Source organism: Symphodus melops (assembly GCF_947650265.1).
Source record: "Symphodus melops genome assembly, chromosome: 1".
In the NCBI taxonomy this organism is placed as follows: domain Eukaryota; kingdom Metazoa; phylum Chordata; class Actinopteri; order Labriformes; family Labridae; genus Symphodus; species Symphodus melops.
In genome coordinates, this window is record NC_136691.1 from 53,874,469 (window position 1) to 53,892,038 (window position 17,570).

The following is a 17,570-nucleotide window of genomic DNA, read 5'->3' on the forward strand; positions in this document are numbered from 1 at the left end:
ATTAAATCATCCATTTATTTTTTAAATCAAAGTCATGAGAAACAAGTCGGCCAACTTCCAAGTAAACTAGCCAAAGAGATCATGTGTTCGAGATGAAGCGACGCCCTGTTGGCGGAGAACATTGTCTTAGATAATCAGAAAGATATGACACTAGCAGCACAGCTAAGATTAGAAAGTGTAACTACAGGCAGTATGCTATGAACTCAATTTTCTGTTTTTACTTTTTTATTTTATTTCTTGTTACATCCTTGATATAGTAACTCTTTGGATTATATTGATACTGTCTCATCTTAGACAAAACATGTTCACTTTTGTTTGATTTAAGATCACGTTACTCCCTGGTGCAAATCTCGATTCTCCACCCTCGTCTTCAAATCATTGAAAAAAAAAAAAAAAAAAAAACTGAAGAGAAAATGGAGTTATTTCTCTGAAGATCTTTTAAGTTTAAAACAAACTGTGTTCCCAAAAGATGGAGAGAAAAAAAAAACACAAAAACTTATCAGTGCCATCTATTAGCTTACATTCATATGTGGAGTGTTTTAAAGGGCCAGAGACGAAAACAATCAGCCGTGGTGACTGAGCGTCTCACGGTCTGACCGGACGATTCCTGATAATCATTACTTTGAAAATACTTTGTTCAAAAGAAACTTTCACTCTCAAACGAATCGGAGAGACTCCAAATATTCCACGCCGACCTTTGAGCTACATGGGAGTGTTCAACGTATCACAGTACACACATTTGTCTGTTTTCCAAATGAATCATGACTCATTACTCGTCTTCGAATAAATATCAACCTACTAATAGTTTTAGGACGAAATCCCACCCAGTTATTGATTGAAGCAGAATATCCACATGTTCAGAATTTCATTAGCTACAACACAGTCGTGTGTCACCGGCTGGGTGTAGACACATCAGAACAGAGGCTCAACCTAACTCAGCCTGTCATTGGCTAATATAAGCTAGGAATAGTGAATGGAAGGCTGTAATTGGCCAAAATAAGGTGTCAAACAAAAGGTCAGAAATGTGTCAAGTAAACTTTTACAGAAAATACAGAGAGAAGTCGGTATAGAGTAGAATAAAGTGGTAAATAAGTGGTATGTCTTTGTTTCTTTGTCGATGTCGGACAGATGCGTGGATTGTGGCTGCCGTGGTGGTTGAACTCGTGCACACACTGACAGCCTGCCGGTTGGTGAATGAGTGTGTGTTATATCGTTATGAGGTCGCCGTACAGCCGGCTTAACGAGTTAGAAGAAGAAGGTTGTAAGTCCGATCATAGAATAAAATGTTAATTCAAGTCTGGAAGAGTTTCTGGAGTGCAGAAAAAGAGACGTTCGATGATCAGTTGACGCAGAATCTGACCAATCAAAATTGACGATGTAAACCGCGAACAAACAAGGAACAAAACATTTAGACTTAGTGTCACATTTCAGAGGATTTTTCTTCCCCCTCAGGTTTTAGAGCTTTCTTTTTCAGCTGTACGAATAGCTCTCGTCGTCGTACTCGAGCTCAATTTCCTCATCATCCAAGAGTCCATACTTGAACTTCTTGTACACTGTCCCATCTTGCCCCATGTACACGATATCCTCATCATCATTGTCCTCATCTTCGTCCTCACCCTCGAGGATTCGGTCGCTGTACTCCCCAAACGAAGAGGTGGCCGGATGTGCGGCGACGCCTCCGTTACTGTCCAGTTGTTTGTAGCCTCCTGCTTTGGTTTTTGGAGCGATGGTTTGGGATCTGGCTCGAGCGTTGAGGAAGAGGAAGACCCCTCCTCCCACGGCGAGGACGAGCACGACGCAGACGGTGATGAGGAGATTGGCGGTGGTGTGTTGGGGCTCTAAATCCCAAGTGTCCTTCATGACGAAGTTCACTCCCATGATGCACTCGTCTGGAAAGAAAATGGGAGAGAACATTTGATGAAATCAGACTTAACACTCTACATACATCATTGTCTTTACTCATGTGACATCGATGAAACGCTGCTGACAAACATCAATCTCAAAACAGACTTTCCTGAAATTTGAGTCACTACTCCATGAATCCTCACGTCGGCTCTTATGATGTGAATGAGGGCAACATGAAAGAAGGTTTGATTGGCCAAAGAAGAAGAAGACAGAGGGAAGATTTCCAGACATTGTTAAAGGAGGCTGAAGGATGGAAAACCTTCCCGGTGTTACCGTCTAAGTGACTGACACGCACCCTAGATGAGGATTCTTCTGTGCTATTCATCGTCTCAGTCTTGATCCCTCTATGTTTTGGTCTCGTCTTAGTCTCGGTTAAGTCTTGTTCTCTGTTAGTATGGTCTTGACTACAACACTAATATCGTGTTGTATCGTATCATGAGCTGCCTTTCGATTTCCCCTCTTAGACATCCTTAATGGTTTGGTAACTTAATGGTAACTTGGTTTGGCTCCGGATCAATCTTCATGTGGTCTACAAGTCTCTTGTTCAATGAAAGGCAGTCTTGTTGTTGACTGCCAGAGGCAGAGAAAGCTTGGAAAATCCTGTAATAGGAAGTCATATAACATCATGCAAAAAAATACTGGAATCCTTTGTCTGGCAGGAACATGAAGCTCATGTCGACCGTGCAACCGTTACAGATGCACAAAAAGGACGTGACCCACCAACACAAAGCAACAAGAGTTCTCCAATTCTGTAAAAATGTGAGCGCGCGTCTGCTTACCCCACGAGACGCTGCAGTTACAGCACTCCCAGGACAGCGGTTTACCATCGTGCCGGGCCTTGTCTCCACAGCAGGACAAGCAGCGGCCGTCCTCTGACAGGATCTGGACGGCGGGACACACTGTGCAGTTCCTTAAGGTGGGACCTCGGCAGTCCAGACAGGACGGGTCACACGCTTTACAGTTTGGATCGTCGCCCTGGTCATACAGAGGACACGTTACGAAGCACGCTTGGCGCGCGACTCGATAGCTTACACAGCAGCTGGAGACAAACTAAATCTTCTGTGTACATTTAAGGCCATCCACAACCTTGCCCCCCCCCCCCCTATCTGTCTGATCTCCTCCACATTACCACCCCCTCTCGCTCCTTCAGGTCTTCCTCCTCCCTCCACCTCTCTATGCCCTCCGCAGCTTTCAGCCGCTCTGCTCCCCAACTCTGGAATTCTCTCCCATCAGACATCCGTAACATCGATTCTTTACCTCAGTTCAAATCAAGACTCAAAACTCATCTGTTTCAATGCGCTTATTAACTGTCATTTCACTTCCTTTTTGCTATGCCACTTGTCTGTTGTTTTTATTATTTTTATTTATTTGTATTGTGTTTTTAATCCAATGTAAAGTGTCCATGAGTGCTTAAAAAGGCGCTTGAAATAAAATGTATTATTATTATTATTATAAATCTAAAATATTCCCAAAATGATGTTGGTATCATCGTTGACCAGAATAAAATGTCTTTTTAACGTCATGTCATTCTGTTGTCTGAAAAATACAGCACGAAATCTGATCAGTGATGTCCCCGACATATTTTCAGCGACTTATTCAAAACTTATTTTTCTTATCCCCGAAGAGAGCCCGCATGTCAATCCATTCTTTCTCTCTGTCCCTGATTTCTGTCCTTACGACATTAAAAAAAGCCCTGAAAATAAATCTTCTAAAAAATGTGTTTTTGTTTCTCTCAAACTTGTTGTTATATCCTCAACACAAACCTTCGCCAAACATCTTCAAATGTCATGATTTTTTTTCATTAAATATTTATATTTTAAATCAGTTTGAGTTGAACTGACTTAACAATTGATTTACTGTTTATTTATGATGATTATTATAAAAGGTTACCAAGAGAAAAACTTGACTTATTTACTGATTCGCTCGCCGTGATTTGATCAGTGTGTAAAGTGTGAGTTAAATATGAGCTCTCCCAAATAATGAACCAAACACACGCTCACATTTGAAGCAGCGTAGAAGCCGACAAGACATTTGGATTCACAGATTCCACCCATGAACGTGAAGCCATCATAGCAGGACTGGCAGGAAGAAGCACCCCCATCTGGAGAGAGAGGGAACAGCTTGAACGTAAACGCACTGAAAAACAGACCCCACACACACACACACACACACACACACACACACACACACACACACACACACACACTCTTTTCTGTTCTTAGAGGGTTTTCTATTTGAATTTTATTTATTGATGCGTTGGCAGTTTCACCTCTCATATGTTCAGGCCAAAAGTACGGTGGCCCTGAAGTGCAAAGCACAAAGACAAATAGAAAATAAGAAAACATTGGCCTGATTGGTCGACCACACTGTCCGTCTTATTTAACCGAAGGATATGCTGTCAGACTTAGTCTCTACTGAACTTTTTTTATTTCTTGTGTGTTTTGTGTCTTGTGATTTGTTGTTATGCTTTGCACTGCAGGGCCACCGTACAATAGGCATATTTAATTGAATGAAGAGAGAAAGAGATAGAGAGAGAGAGAGAGAGAGAGAGAGAGAGAGAGAGAGAGAGAGAGAGAGAGAGAGAGAGAGAGAGAGAGAGAGGGGAATATTTCACGACAAAAAGGAAATTGCAAATGCTGTCACATGCTCGGCTGTAATTTCCCAACGAGCATTTCAAAAGGCTCAGCTCATAATAGACAAGACACTTATTGTTATAGTGACTCATAATATACTCAAAACAAGCTCATGGTTTTCTTGCTAAATCAAATATGGCGGTTTAATGATTTGCAAATAAAGAGAGTGTGTGACATCAGGACAGCCGGGGCAGGCTTTACCGGTGCAGGTCTTGCAGGTGGGGTGACACTTGTAGCAGGTGTGTTGTTTTTGGTAGTAGTCTGGAGGACAGCTCTTCAGACACTGTCCCTGCTGTTTCAGGTAGACGTAACCTTGACGACAGCTCAGACAGTTTCTGTTTCCTCCCGCCCAACAACGGCTGCAGGAGGGGTCACAGCGCTCACAGACCATCGTGCTGCTGTTTCCAAAGTGACTGGAAAGAAAAAAAAAAGAGAGAGAGAGAGAGGATACCTGAGGATGCAGCAGAGAAGAGAGGCGAGTGTGTTAACATGTGTGTGTGTGTGTTTTTATCTAACCTCTCTGAACAGGTTTCCACGCAGCTGTTTCCCTCTTTAAAGAAGCCGGGCGTGCAGGCGAGACACTGCACGCTGTGACGACCCACGCACGACTTACAGCTGAAGTGACAGCGCTCACACATATTTTCATCATCGACGTCGGCGTGGTAACCCACGGGACACTCCTGCACGCATGTGCTGTCTGAAAGGACAAAGACAGAGATTCAGTGAAGGGTTAATGGGGTGGGGTGGGGGGGGTGGTGTTCACCGCTGATCTCTGAACTCACTCAGGAGAAAGAGCGGATCGTTGCAGCTGAAACATTCGTCTTTGCCCGGCCCGTAACATCGATGGCACAGCTTGTGACACTGTTGGCACTCTCCTTTCTTGTCCATGTAGGAGCGCAGGGGGCAGTGACTGTACCACACACAGTGTCCGCTGCCATCTTTGTGCCTGTTTGTGTTGCAGAGGAGGCAGGACGAGGGCTCAGGGCCGGAGCAGCTCAAACACGTCTTGTCACAATCTGGGAAAAGCAAAAAAAAAAAAAAAACACGAGAATCAGAAAGAGAAGGAACTTTATTGTCACTACACTGAGATATCCTCCCACCCCCACCAAGGACTGTTTTCACTGCTGGACTCTGGGAAGAGGTTCCGCAGCCTCCATAGCAGAACCTCCAGGTTCTGTAACAGCTTCTTCCCTCAGGCCATAAGACTCTTGAACGCTACAAAAAATTCCCCTCATTCCCCCTCCAAACCCAGAAACCGGATTACCTCTCATTCCCCGTCAACCCCCAAAACTGGTTTACCTCTCTGGACTATAAAGACAATTAAACGTGCAATATATTTATCTGTAGAGTAATCTTACAACAGCTCTTGTTTTTTATGTTAGATTTATATCTGCACCTTCTTTGGAAATGCAAACGCTGTTTTTATTCTTACAAATTGTACAGTTTTATCCAACTTTTACCAGAAGTTTCCAGGATGCATGTGAGAAAGTAAACAGGAGAATATTTCCTGCCAGCACTCACGGATAATGTTGGCTAGAAAAGAGTGAAGGAAAGAAGGATGTAAAGAAAGGAAAATGTGCTGCACGTTAGCGGGAAGGGCTGGTTGATGTTTACATTCGAGGAGCTGTGTATTTTTCATCTTTCGTCTCTTTAGTTTTAGTGCATGTGTGAACACAGCTTTGCAAACATATTGACGTATGAAGAAGAAGAACTTTATTCTGAATGATGAACTCTCAGAGCCCCCCGTACCTCTGCATTCGTTGGTGCTGTCGTCATAGTAAGTCCCTTGGGGACATTCGGGCAGACACTCTCCTCTGTAGCGGACAGCTTGGGGGTTGCTACACACGTCACAGTCATCAAAGTCCGGTCCGTCACACGAGGCGCAGTCAGCATGGCAGCGCATACAATCCTGCTGCCCATCGCTGGCAAAGAAGCCGGCGGGACAATCGTCCACACACTTATCGTCATGGAGGAAGTAGTAAGGAGCACACTCTGAGAGGGAGAGAGAGAGAGAGAGAGAGAGAGAGAGAGAGAGACACACACACACAGAGAGAGAGGGAGAGAGAGAGAGAGAGAGTGTGTGTGTGTGTGTGTGTGTGTGTGTGTGTGTGTGTGAGAGAGAGAGGGAGAGACAGAGCGAGAGAGAAAGAGAGAGAGGGAGAGAGTGTGTGTGAGAGAGAGGGAGAGAGAGAGAGAAAGAGAGAGAGAGAGTGTGTGTGAGAGAGAGGGAGAGAGGGAGAGACAGAGTGAGAGAGAGTGTGTGTGAGAGAGAGAGTGTGTGTGTGTGTGAGAGAGAGAGAGAGAGAGAGAGAGAGGGAGAGACAGAGCGAGAGAGAAAGAGAGAGAGGGAGAGAGTGTGTGTGAGAGAGAGGGAGAGAGAGAGAGTGTGTGTGTGTGTGTGAGGGGGAGAGACAGAGAGTGTGTGTGTGTGAGAGAGGGAGAGAGAGAGAGAGAGAGTGTGTGTGTGTGAGGGGGAGAGACAGAGAGTGTGTGTGTGAGAGAGAGGGAGAGAGAGAGAGAGAGAGAGAGAGAGAGGCAGGGAGAGAGAGAGTGAATTAAACCATTTTGATCTGGACCCTGATTCTGCTGGATGTTTCATTGTTATAGTTTCTGTAATAAAGTGTGTATCTTTTATAATATCTGTCATTTCTGATATATATTATAACACTTTTCATTTCCCTTTGTTCATTTGTTTTTTGTCCACCTCTCACTCTTACGTCACTCCACGCAGCGTACTTACTCTTGCACAGGCCGTCTTCATTGCACTCCCTGCAGTGATCCGGACAGCGGTGGCACTGGGTGTCGCTGGCGTGATATCCCTCTGGACAGTGTGACGTGCAGGAGTGGTCCAGCAGGAAGTACTGCGCCCCGCAGCTCAGACAGTGAGACGAGTTTCCCCTGCAGGATTCACACAGCGGCTCACACGGCTGACAGACGCCATCCTGAGGAAAACCCCTGAGAATGAAGCGCATGAATGGGATCAGAAGGGATGAATTATGAAAGCGTTTTTCTCACGTGTCACTCAGGGAATAAGAACACACACACACACACACACACACACACACCTGGGACAGTCCAGCACACACACATCGCTGTGCAGGTAAAGCCCGTCGCGGCAGCGCTGGCAGTGTTTGCCATCCTGGCACGTGACGCAGCCTTCGGAGCAGTCCTCACAGCGACTTGTTGCCTCGTTAGAAAACGTGCCGGACGGACAACGAGTCATACAGGTCTGCTGAGCAGTCAGGAACCGACCTGAAGAAACAAAGAAAGATATGACACCAATTTATGTGAGCAAAAATAATAATGAGCTTAATATTTTGCACCGTGTGAAACATCAAATGAACCTGAGTAGCAGCTGTAGCAGTTCTCCCTCTTTGCTCCAGAGCAAGTCATACAGGACGAGTGGCACTGCACACAGTCTCCCTGATCTGAGAGTGAGCAACAAGACAGACAGAATATTTAGACATAGATGTTAAATAACAGGGGACATAATAAAAAAAGGCAAACAAGCTTGAGGCATGCAACATTGCAAGAAAAGCAAACTTGAGGATATCATTCGAAGAAATGATCTTTGGTTTGGCCTCAGTGTGAGAAAATATGGGGGCGCAGATGGCCTAGCGGTTATGTTGCGACCCATGTACAGTAGAGGGCAGCCTGGGCTCCTTTCCCAGATATCATTCCCCACACATTTCTCCCTGGTTCCCTTCTCTATCCTCCGTCCTCTCATATGTGAAGGGGAAAAGTACCCAGTTTGATTAAACGCAGAGGTTTTCTTTCACCCTTCTTAGCTCCACAGGATGGGCTCGATCACAAACAGTCTATGTTGGAAATCTCAGATGGAAACAGAAACATTTTAGCATGCAGCTCAGGAATATGAACTTGTCAACCCCTTTTTGGTCAAATGTTTTTGAAGGAAAGGAAAGATGCACATCTTCCTCGGGGAAGATCTTGTTGGTCCACTTTGTGGACTACTTCTCTCCATTTTAAAAAGTTCGCTCGAGAAGTGCGGAGGTGAAAGAACATATTTATGTCACTCACTTTTTCATAATATAACTCTGAGGGGATGAAGGTCGTCATGCCTGACTGAGATGCTTTTATAGTGCTCATAGTGATGTTGAGAGGATCAGGTGGGATGTTTGCTTATTTTGGTAAAAAGGCTTTGAGATAGTTTCTGCACACCAGAAGCTGCTTCATCTCCACATGTGACGTTTCAGGCCGGGCCCTTCATCACGCATGTTTTCACATTGTGGTGACAGACGTCATCAAATGTGAATTGGAGCAGCTTGTGGTGTGCAGACTCAGTCTTCCTTTTGCCTTGGTTTATCAAAGATTCAGATGTGCGAGCCGTTTGACATTTGCTTCAGATTTTTAGATTAGATTCACTAAACTCACGATACGATTCTCTCAGGATTTATTTTACTAAATGAGACTGCAGACAGATGATGACAAGCTAGCCTGCTTGTCAGTGTGGTTTGGTCTTTTAATGTTTTTGTTTCTCTAAACAAGGGGAGGTGATTGGAGCTTCTCATCGTGCTGTCCATTAGATGCTGCATCATGATGGTTGTGTAATCTGTGTAGTTCCTCGTCTTCTTGTGATATCTGCACACAGTTTTTGTCTCGTCTGTTATCTTCTCACCTCTTTTCACTTTCTGTCAAAATGTTTCCACACCTCTGATTTAAAAGACGGTGGTTCAACCTCAATTTCTAAATCTTGCTCTGCAGCTGCTGACGCTCAACGTGTTTTTGAGGTTAATTTTTCAGAGAACAGATTACGATTAATTTACGATTAATCTTTGCATCCCTATTTACAGCCAAAATGTTTGTTAAAACATCTGACTGCAGCAGGAACCAAAGGGCCTCCTCCTGAGACGTTCAGTGGAACATCAAGGCATTACTAATCGCTCACTGAAGGAGCTTCAGTGCAAAGGACTGCCTTCAAAGATCAGAACAGTTTTTAGTTTGGTCCTTAATCTCTCATCAAAAGTTTCCTCAACATCACGTGGGCGCCTCTTTGTGACTCACAGCAGTGATACTGTCTTTAATGTGTGTTTTCATTGCATCATGCTTCAGTATCTGGAGTTTAGATTAGTACGTTTTTATTGGCATTTAAAGGTTAAGTGAGCCGTAAAAAGTCACAGCTCACATTTAACAAGTACGAGTCAAAACAGCATCAATGAAATCAGTTTTATTGTTTGTTCAGGGCAGGAAACGACATTCAGTTCATTCTTAGTGAACGTTTAGACACGTTTGCCCCACCGTTTCTGAAGTGGTTCTCCGGGCAGGTGGTAAAACGTCTGCCCTCCAAACACTTCCCGCCCTCCAGCCTGAAGCCGTCCTCGCAGGAGTCACAGTCGTCGTACCGCGGCCCACCGCAGGTACGACAGGCGCGGTGACAGGGCTCGCACTCCTGGCTCTCCTCGTCCACAAAGAAACCTTCCCGACAGTGATCCACGCACTCTCCATCTGGACACACGAGAGCAGTATTACAACTTCAGCTTTGATAGTAACGAGCACAATGACAGGATGGAAAGAGCCGAAAAACTCCCTCGCTGAAAACGTGGGGAAAAAAAAGATTCCTTGAAAACTTTACAAGAAAAGTGGAAGTAACAATGATTTGAGTTTTAACCCGTTTAAATCAGAAGATGCATCTAACAGGATGGTCCTCGTAATAAAGATGCAGGGAAAAAAGACCAAGTAAATAATGCTCTAAAGCAGTGGTGTCCAAACTGTTTTTCTTGCAGGCCAAAATTAGCGTTAGCGTGAGTTAGCGCTCACAGGTTGTTTTTTTAATTTAAAATAATATGGTAAGTAACCTTTTGTATGTTGACCTCTTCAAAAATAATGTAAATACACAGTAAATAATTACAGTGAGAAACTATTATTTCAGTTTTTATTTTGAAGAAAAAGTAGATTTAGGATAAAAAGGTCAGCAAAAGAAATCAAATTATTTTCGTACAAACTTTATCTGTTTTTTTAATTCATTTTTCTCCGAATCAAGTCTGTAATGTGTTTTTTTTTTTTTTTTTTATAAAAACTTTCTGTATTTACCTCAGGTTATTAAATGGTTAAACAACAGTTTGCTTGTTTGCAAAAAAAACTGGCAAAGGTTCATTTTCATAGTTAACAAAAGATGTGTGAAATAGTCAAAGCTGTTTGTACTGAACATTTTCTATTTTAGGAATATCTGTCATCCCTTGTTAACGTAAAAAAAAATACAAAATAACCATCTGAATGAGGCCACAGACCAAAATCTTTGTGATTCGTCGATTGATGTCAGGAGCCGCAAAAATCCCCCCAAGGGCCACAATTGGCCCCCGGGCCACACTTTAGACGCCCCTGCTGTAAACAGTACAGAAATGTTTGAAGTGTTACCAGAGACGTAGCGTCCCTCTTCACACCAGTAGCACTGGGACTGGTCACAGATGGCACACTTCTTGTCCTCACACGGAGCACACACCATGGTGTCGTCCACGTTGTAGGTCCCATCAGGACACGAATGATGACAGTCCGAGCCGAGCCTGATGAAAACAGGGGGAGCGCATCAACGTGAAGACATTTTCACACGGAGCCGTGACTGAATGAAACGAGACTTACTGGTAGAATCCGTCTTCACATCTGAGGCAGACAGTTTCCTGACCTCCTGAGTCCTCTGTGATGAAGAGCACACGTTATAAAAACAGATGGTCACTCCTGAACTGAGAGTTTGAATGTCACGTGTGATGTTTTTACATCCAGTCTTTTGAGTGTGACGTGATCTGAAACGACACATTTCAGTGAAAACAGACAACACAGTGTAATCTTATCTCATGGTAATCGTTTGTCACATTACAACACGAGTTCAGACTTTTTTTCCTCTGACGTGTGAAGTTAAAGCTGCAGTCCTTTCTTTTCGTTTGTTTTTGTCCTTTTACCCAGAATCCCTCCCTTCTTGTTGTGTTCCTTTATCGTCAACTTTCTTCATAGATTGAGGATCAAGCTGCTACTTATTGATTCTGTTGTTTCTTCCCTCCTTGTCTTTGTATCCCCTGCTCTCCGGATGTTTAGAGAACTCTTAATATATTAAAAAAAAGTCTTGAGTCAGCAGATACAAGGCTACGACTCATTTTCCTACTTTTTTATTTTCCATTTTTTCTATTCCTATGGATCTGAGAATGATTTACATTTTAATAAACGGTTATAAAACCATTTTTTGCTGCCAGTTATTAAAAAAAATCAAATCATTACAATAAAAATAGAAATAAAAAAATACAAAACAACTCACTATCTTTATAAGAAATGTTTTGTTCTCCATGCTAGATGATGGCATGAGATGAGTCTTTTCTATCATTTCACCTCCCAAAGTCTCCGCTGCGACGCTCTTTACGACCAGCAGGGGGCAGTCTGACACCAAGATATACTGAATGTGTTCACGTGAAGAACTGGAGGGGAGATCTCGGATCGATCATCAGATGAGTAAAGTCAATGAAAAGTGCTTTTTTTCTGAGCACTCAAAGACGTTGAACAAAGAAAAACAACCAAACACAAATGAAAGAAAAGAAAACAGAGAAGAGGTGACGTCAGAGGAGGAGGAGGAGAGCAGAGTTTATCAGAGGTGAGGAGAGTATTTTATGTCTTTAACCCTTTAATGAAAGTGAAAGTAAAATGTACGGTCCTGTTTATCCTATTTTTTTGTGTTTTTTAATTGTTTCACCCTGTTTTTTCTAATATCAGATTCTTCTTTTATTTTTTGACGTGTCCATATGTCGGTGTTTTGCTGTGGAAAAACTGCATGCAGTTTTCTCCCGTCTTTTTTACCAACTGAATACTGTTTGCTCCTGATAGGCTACTGTGCTCATTGATCCTGTTTTCATCATGTTAGAATCAGAATCATCAGTTTACACACATCGAGAATCTGACTCTGTGGTTTTGGTGCAAAAACAAATAAAGGACCAAAGCAAAGATTTCAAGAAGCTATAAAAACAGCAGAACTCTGCAGACAAGAATTAACTATAACAAGAAATGTTACAATATCGGCTATAATAGAATATAATAATACATTTTGTATCCCGTTTCTCTACTGTTTTTTATCCTCATGTTAAATTGTGTTACACTTATTCTAAAAATGTAATTATTGGGGGTCGGTGGTTCGATCCCCAGCTCCTGCAGCCACATGTCCGAAGTGTCCTCGAGCAAGACCCCAATTTGCTCCCACTGCTTCGTCTGCAGCGTGTGAATGTGTGAGAACGGGATGTTCACTTTACTCACGTTCATTTACCGTCTTACATCAGGATAATGTCAATAAAGCTTCATATTCTTAGATGTGATGTGTGAGAGGCAGGTTATGTAAAGCTCTGTTTGCTCTATGTGTTGTGTGGATATTAAAGGCCGCTTAATGAGAGAAGGGATATTCAGGTTTGTGTGAGAGCAACTGATTAACCTTGAAAGGACACCAAAGTTTAAAAAAAAAAAGTTAATTCTTCTTTCAAACTTTTTTTTCCATCAATCAAAACCACCCGACTAGAAGTCGAGGAAAAGGCAAAGCTGTCATCTCTTAAGTCCAAGGATGTCGAAGTATCTCCAAGGACAGAGGGAGCAAAAGAAAGAGACGAGATGAAGCAGAATAAAGTCAGAGAGAAAGAGATGGAAATAACTCCGAAAAAAAGGATCCTCTGCCGGCTTTCCCTTGGGACATTCATCCTCTCCAGAACAGCCTCCACCGACCCCCACACCCCATTCCTCTCTTCCTCTCCTGCCAGCACCCACAACTTAACTCTGCAGCGGTTTGCACTTCAATGCGGTCGACAAGCCACTACCTGTGAAAGCAATTACTCATACAGAGAGAGACCGGGAGAAAAAGGAGGAAAGGGTGGGAGGGACAGAGGAGCCGGAAATCATGCCTCCAGGCTCCGTCTGTGTGAAGAGACAGAAAATAGCGCCTGCATAAATATTAACGGTGGAAGCCGGGGGGAGGGGGGGGTTTCAACAGAATTTAAACTGGCACACACACACACACACACACACACACACACACACACACACACACACACAGTCTGAAGTATGCACTTGTGGAATGTGCACGAACTTACACACTCTCATTTAACAAGCACTCACAAGCTGCATGCTACACGTTAGAGGCGGGACGAAATATGGATCCTGCAATAAAGTGTTGTCTTGACTTGAGTGATGCGGTTGTCGAATCACTGCTGCCAAATATTGTTTGTCATTGTTTAATTGAAAAAAAAAAACGAAAAAAGAAACATACGGCGCACTAACCAGATTTCTCCGCTCTTGCGACATCACACCTTCCTAACTTCTCACGGTGGCACCTCTGATATGAATGAAAACCTGTTTTGGCACATACACTCAGGATTTCAGGAAGACTTGACCGGTAATCCTCCTGAGTTGGTTTGTTGACACACGCAACTCACAGCGTAAGACTAAAACCTGTCGGACGAGGACGAGGTGGGGGGGGGGGGGGGGGGTCTCAGCCTCAGGTGGTAAAATGTGACATAAAGACAATATGGTGGAAGGGACGGATCACGCAGTTATACTACGCTTTTATGAGAACTTTGTAGCGATGCTATGCTACGTTCAACATGTTCCCAATATCAAGAAAGTACAGAGAAGAACACATGTTGAAGGAGTGTCACTACATGTGCTCACAGGCTAAAGTCCTGTCGGTCAGAGGGTATAAATGTCCTCTCTCTCTCTCTCTCTGTGAATTCTCCGAAATATTACCTGCTGCAACTTCACGTGAAAAATCCTGACAGGAGTTCAACGTCTGGATGAAGTACAGAGCGACTACTTCAGGCTGTTTATTGTGTTCACACAGTGCAGCTCAGGTGTGAAAGCACGGAGGGAAACATGAACGGAAGAAGGAGAAGAAGGAGACAGCTGGATGTTATCAGACAGCGGTGTGTTGTGTTTCATATAGTTTATCGTATCATCCTACTTACTCCGACTTATCGCACAATCCCACGAGTGGGATTTTATCCGAATCTTATCGTGGAAACGGATGATATCGTTGTTGTGGGCACTGAATCTTGCATCAAATCGTATCGCGTGTGATCATGCAATTCCCACTCCTAATTATGGCTTAATCACTAGATCCTATCCTGACACTTTATTTGACTGTGTTGTATGGTGTTTCATCAACAGGTTACCCACCCACACGCCGCTCACTCCTCATGTTTGAGAAGTGTCTGAGGAGTGGATCTCTGATGGAGAGAAAGGCAACAGATGTGTGAATATAATGAAGCAAAAAAGCATCCATGAGAAAAAGTGCTTTTCTTAAGCAGGACTGAGCTGCAGAGCATCAAAACAGCTCAACAGCGGAGGTGAGAAGAGCTTTAGAGCGCCGGCAGCAGGAAGCAGGCTCCGCGCTGAAGGAGCTGCAGGATTAGTGCGTTTCATCACAGGTAAAAAGATAAAGTCGGGTGATTTCGCTTGCCTGAGAGAGAGAGAGAGAGAGCTCCCATCGCTCAGGCTGCACGAGTCATGAGCATCACTGACACCGACACAGAGCCGGGAACCATTCAGAACATGACAAAAACCAATTATCAAATATTTTTCACTCCATAGTGTGCAGGGAGGATTAATGGCTCCGGAAAATGATGATGAGCGCTGAAGTAATTTGATGAGGAAGATTTGACTGAGACGCATCTTATCACACGCTGTCAGGCTGCCGCAGCGCATTCAGAGATCTTGAACAACACACACACACAAACACACACACAAACACACACACACACACAGCTCATCTGCTAACCCGTAAGCCCAATGTTCTTCATGTTCACCTTAAATCAACCTGAAAAACTAAACGTCACATGCAAGGTTTCACAGGTTTTGTTGCCTTTTATAAAAAAACATCGAGCAGACTCAAAGCACACAACAAAAACTGTGGACGACACGAGAGGACTCACACACTGTTATATTTTATTTTGCTCAGGTTTCCTGTCCTAACTTATTAAACTTAAAAGGTAACGGTCATCTTCGAAAACGAGCAACATTTTGAAAGTGGCGTTCTCTCCGTGCACGACAGCGTCTTTGGTCCAGAAGCAGAGTGCGGGCTCGTGCATGCATGGGGGGGGTGGACAACGAGCAGGGAGACAGAGAGGCGTGACTGGTCCATAAAACTCGAACAGATTGGTCGAAACAGCCACAGATGACGGATTGTTTTTGTTTGTTTTTCAGAGCACATGAATTATTTATTACTGTCAGGACACGAAGACATCTTAAAAAGTATCTGTGGAGAACATTAGCTACCTTTAAGCTTCTGCAGCCTCCATCAACCTAAAACCCTAAAGCACTGGAAACATGCTGCAATACGGTCACCATTATTCTTTTCTTATCTTTTGTTGCTCTCTCTCTCTCTCGTCTTTAAACTGCTCGTGTGTTGCAAACAATAACAACAACAAAAAAAAGTGTCTTAGGTCTTAACTCATTATCTGGGGAATTCAGCGTTATCTTGAGATAACAAAAAGGACGAGACAAAATCTTGAGAAAACAAAAGAGTCATTATTGATTTGTGTTTGCAGCCTCTTAAGTTCAGAAATGAATGCTGAGACGTAGTGAAAGCATGCACACACACACACACACACACCTACACACACACACACACACACAGCTGTAATCTGCTGACTGACTTGTTTAGCAGAATTGTGATTAACGAACGCAAGTGTGTGTGGCGGGCGGGCGGGCGGGGGGGAGAGAGAGAGAGAGAGAGAGAGAGAGAGAGGTGGTGGATATGAGACAGAAGAGAGAAATTCCACCCAGAATGCATAACGACATAATGACAGTCTCCACCTCAGACAAGTTCAGCACAATAACAACTTTGAGAGTGTGTCAGTGAGACGGGAATCACTCTCTCTCTCTCTCTCTCTCTCTCTCTCTCTCTCTCTCTCTTTAAATGTGGCTGTACTGACGGCTGCGAGGTGATGGGCACTCTCTGTATCATTGTTCCTCTTGGTTTTTGAGAAGTGTAGGGAGAAAAAAAACAAACCACAAATCTTATACAAAGCAGCATCAATATGGAGTCGATACAAAGCGGTTGAGTCTTTTGTGTGGAGGGAAACAACAGTGAAAGGAGAGAAAGTTTACTGGCAGAAATTACACTGTAGATGAAAATCCATTTTCCTTAACCCTCTGCTGGACGGATACAGTCTGACTCCTTCTATCACGTCACATATGAGCTCTGCACATATGAAGCCATATAGTTCATTTCCTATTGGGAAACAAAATCCTGACAGTTCGGAGCATTTAAAGCAAGTGGAGCTTCTAACAGATAGAGTCAGTGTTTGTTTTAATTAGGCTTGATAGGAGTAAACAGAGTGTTTTTAAATTAACAGCACCGAGTCGGAGGCTCATTAATGTTTATTTATATCTGCAGTAATAAAGAGCGTATATGTCAACGGAAGCATCTTTTGAAATCTTTCTTCTAATCAACGATGAATTAGGTCTCGTGTTGTGACTGCTACAGCTTCAGCTCTACACGTGTCTTTTTTCTTTTCTTTACAAGATCTTGAGTTTCGATCGAGATCGATTCGTCACGTAGGCGGGCTCGGTTCAAGACCAAAATGACTTCCTGGGCGGCTCTGAGATTAAAGGTGGGGGCAGCACTGAGAAACAGTCCAGGTGTTATGAGTTCGTCAGTGGTGGACAGACGGGTCACGAGCGCCTGTCATGGCCATCAGATCATGGTTGGTAAAAACACAATCTGAGTCACTGTTGTCCTTTAAAAGTCTGATTACTTATTTAAAAAAAAAAGTGAGTGTGTTGAAATTTTACACAAAGGTGGAGTGAATGCTTTTGCAACCTGGTAGAACTCGAGCCTGCATGTGTTTCCATCACAGCCGCAGATGCTGTGCAGTTTTTTTTTTAAACACAGTATTGTCAGTGTAAACAGTTAAAAGAAGCGGGAGAGATAAAGAAAGCAGGAAGAACCACAATGTCTACTTACTACGCTGACATTGCTTGCAGCCGTCGTCACACGGAAGACAGTCGTCGTCTTCTGCATCGGCAACCTCGCCTGAAGAAAACCACAGAGACACAAGG

The 17,570-nt window shown here is 43.5% G+C and overlaps 1 protein-coding gene across 1 annotated transcript in view; it reads right to left on the reverse strand.

Moving 5' to 3' along the window:
- Positions 1-1,072: 1,072 nt before the first annotated feature.
- The window catches only part of pcsk5b (proprotein convertase subtilisin/kexin type 5b), an 84,995-nt gene continuing 68,497 nt past the window's right edge, over positions 1,073-17,570 (reverse strand). Inside the window, exons 23-36 of the mRNA XM_079338404.1 lie at positions 17,476-17,544; positions 11,133-11,187; positions 10,911-11,056; positions 9,795-10,001; positions 7,883-7,966; positions 7,604-7,790; positions 7,279-7,493; positions 6,288-6,530; positions 5,321-5,554; positions 5,055-5,235; positions 4,740-4,951; positions 3,906-4,006; positions 2,685-2,880; positions 1,073-1,889 (exon numbers count right to left, since the gene is read on the reverse strand). Of these exons, the coding sequence (XP_079194530.1) occupies positions 1,471-1,889; positions 2,685-2,880; positions 3,906-4,006; positions 4,740-4,951; positions 5,055-5,235; positions 5,321-5,554; positions 6,288-6,530; positions 7,279-7,493; positions 7,604-7,790; positions 7,883-7,966; positions 9,795-10,001; positions 10,911-11,056; positions 11,133-11,187; positions 17,476-17,544 (2,549 nt within the window). The 3' untranslated portion in view covers positions 1,073-1,470. The remainder of the gene's footprint in view (positions 1,890-2,684; positions 2,881-3,905; positions 4,007-4,739; positions 4,952-5,054; positions 5,236-5,320; positions 5,555-6,287; positions 6,531-7,278; positions 7,494-7,603; positions 7,791-7,882; positions 7,967-9,794; positions 10,002-10,910; positions 11,057-11,132; positions 11,188-17,475; positions 17,545-17,570) is intronic.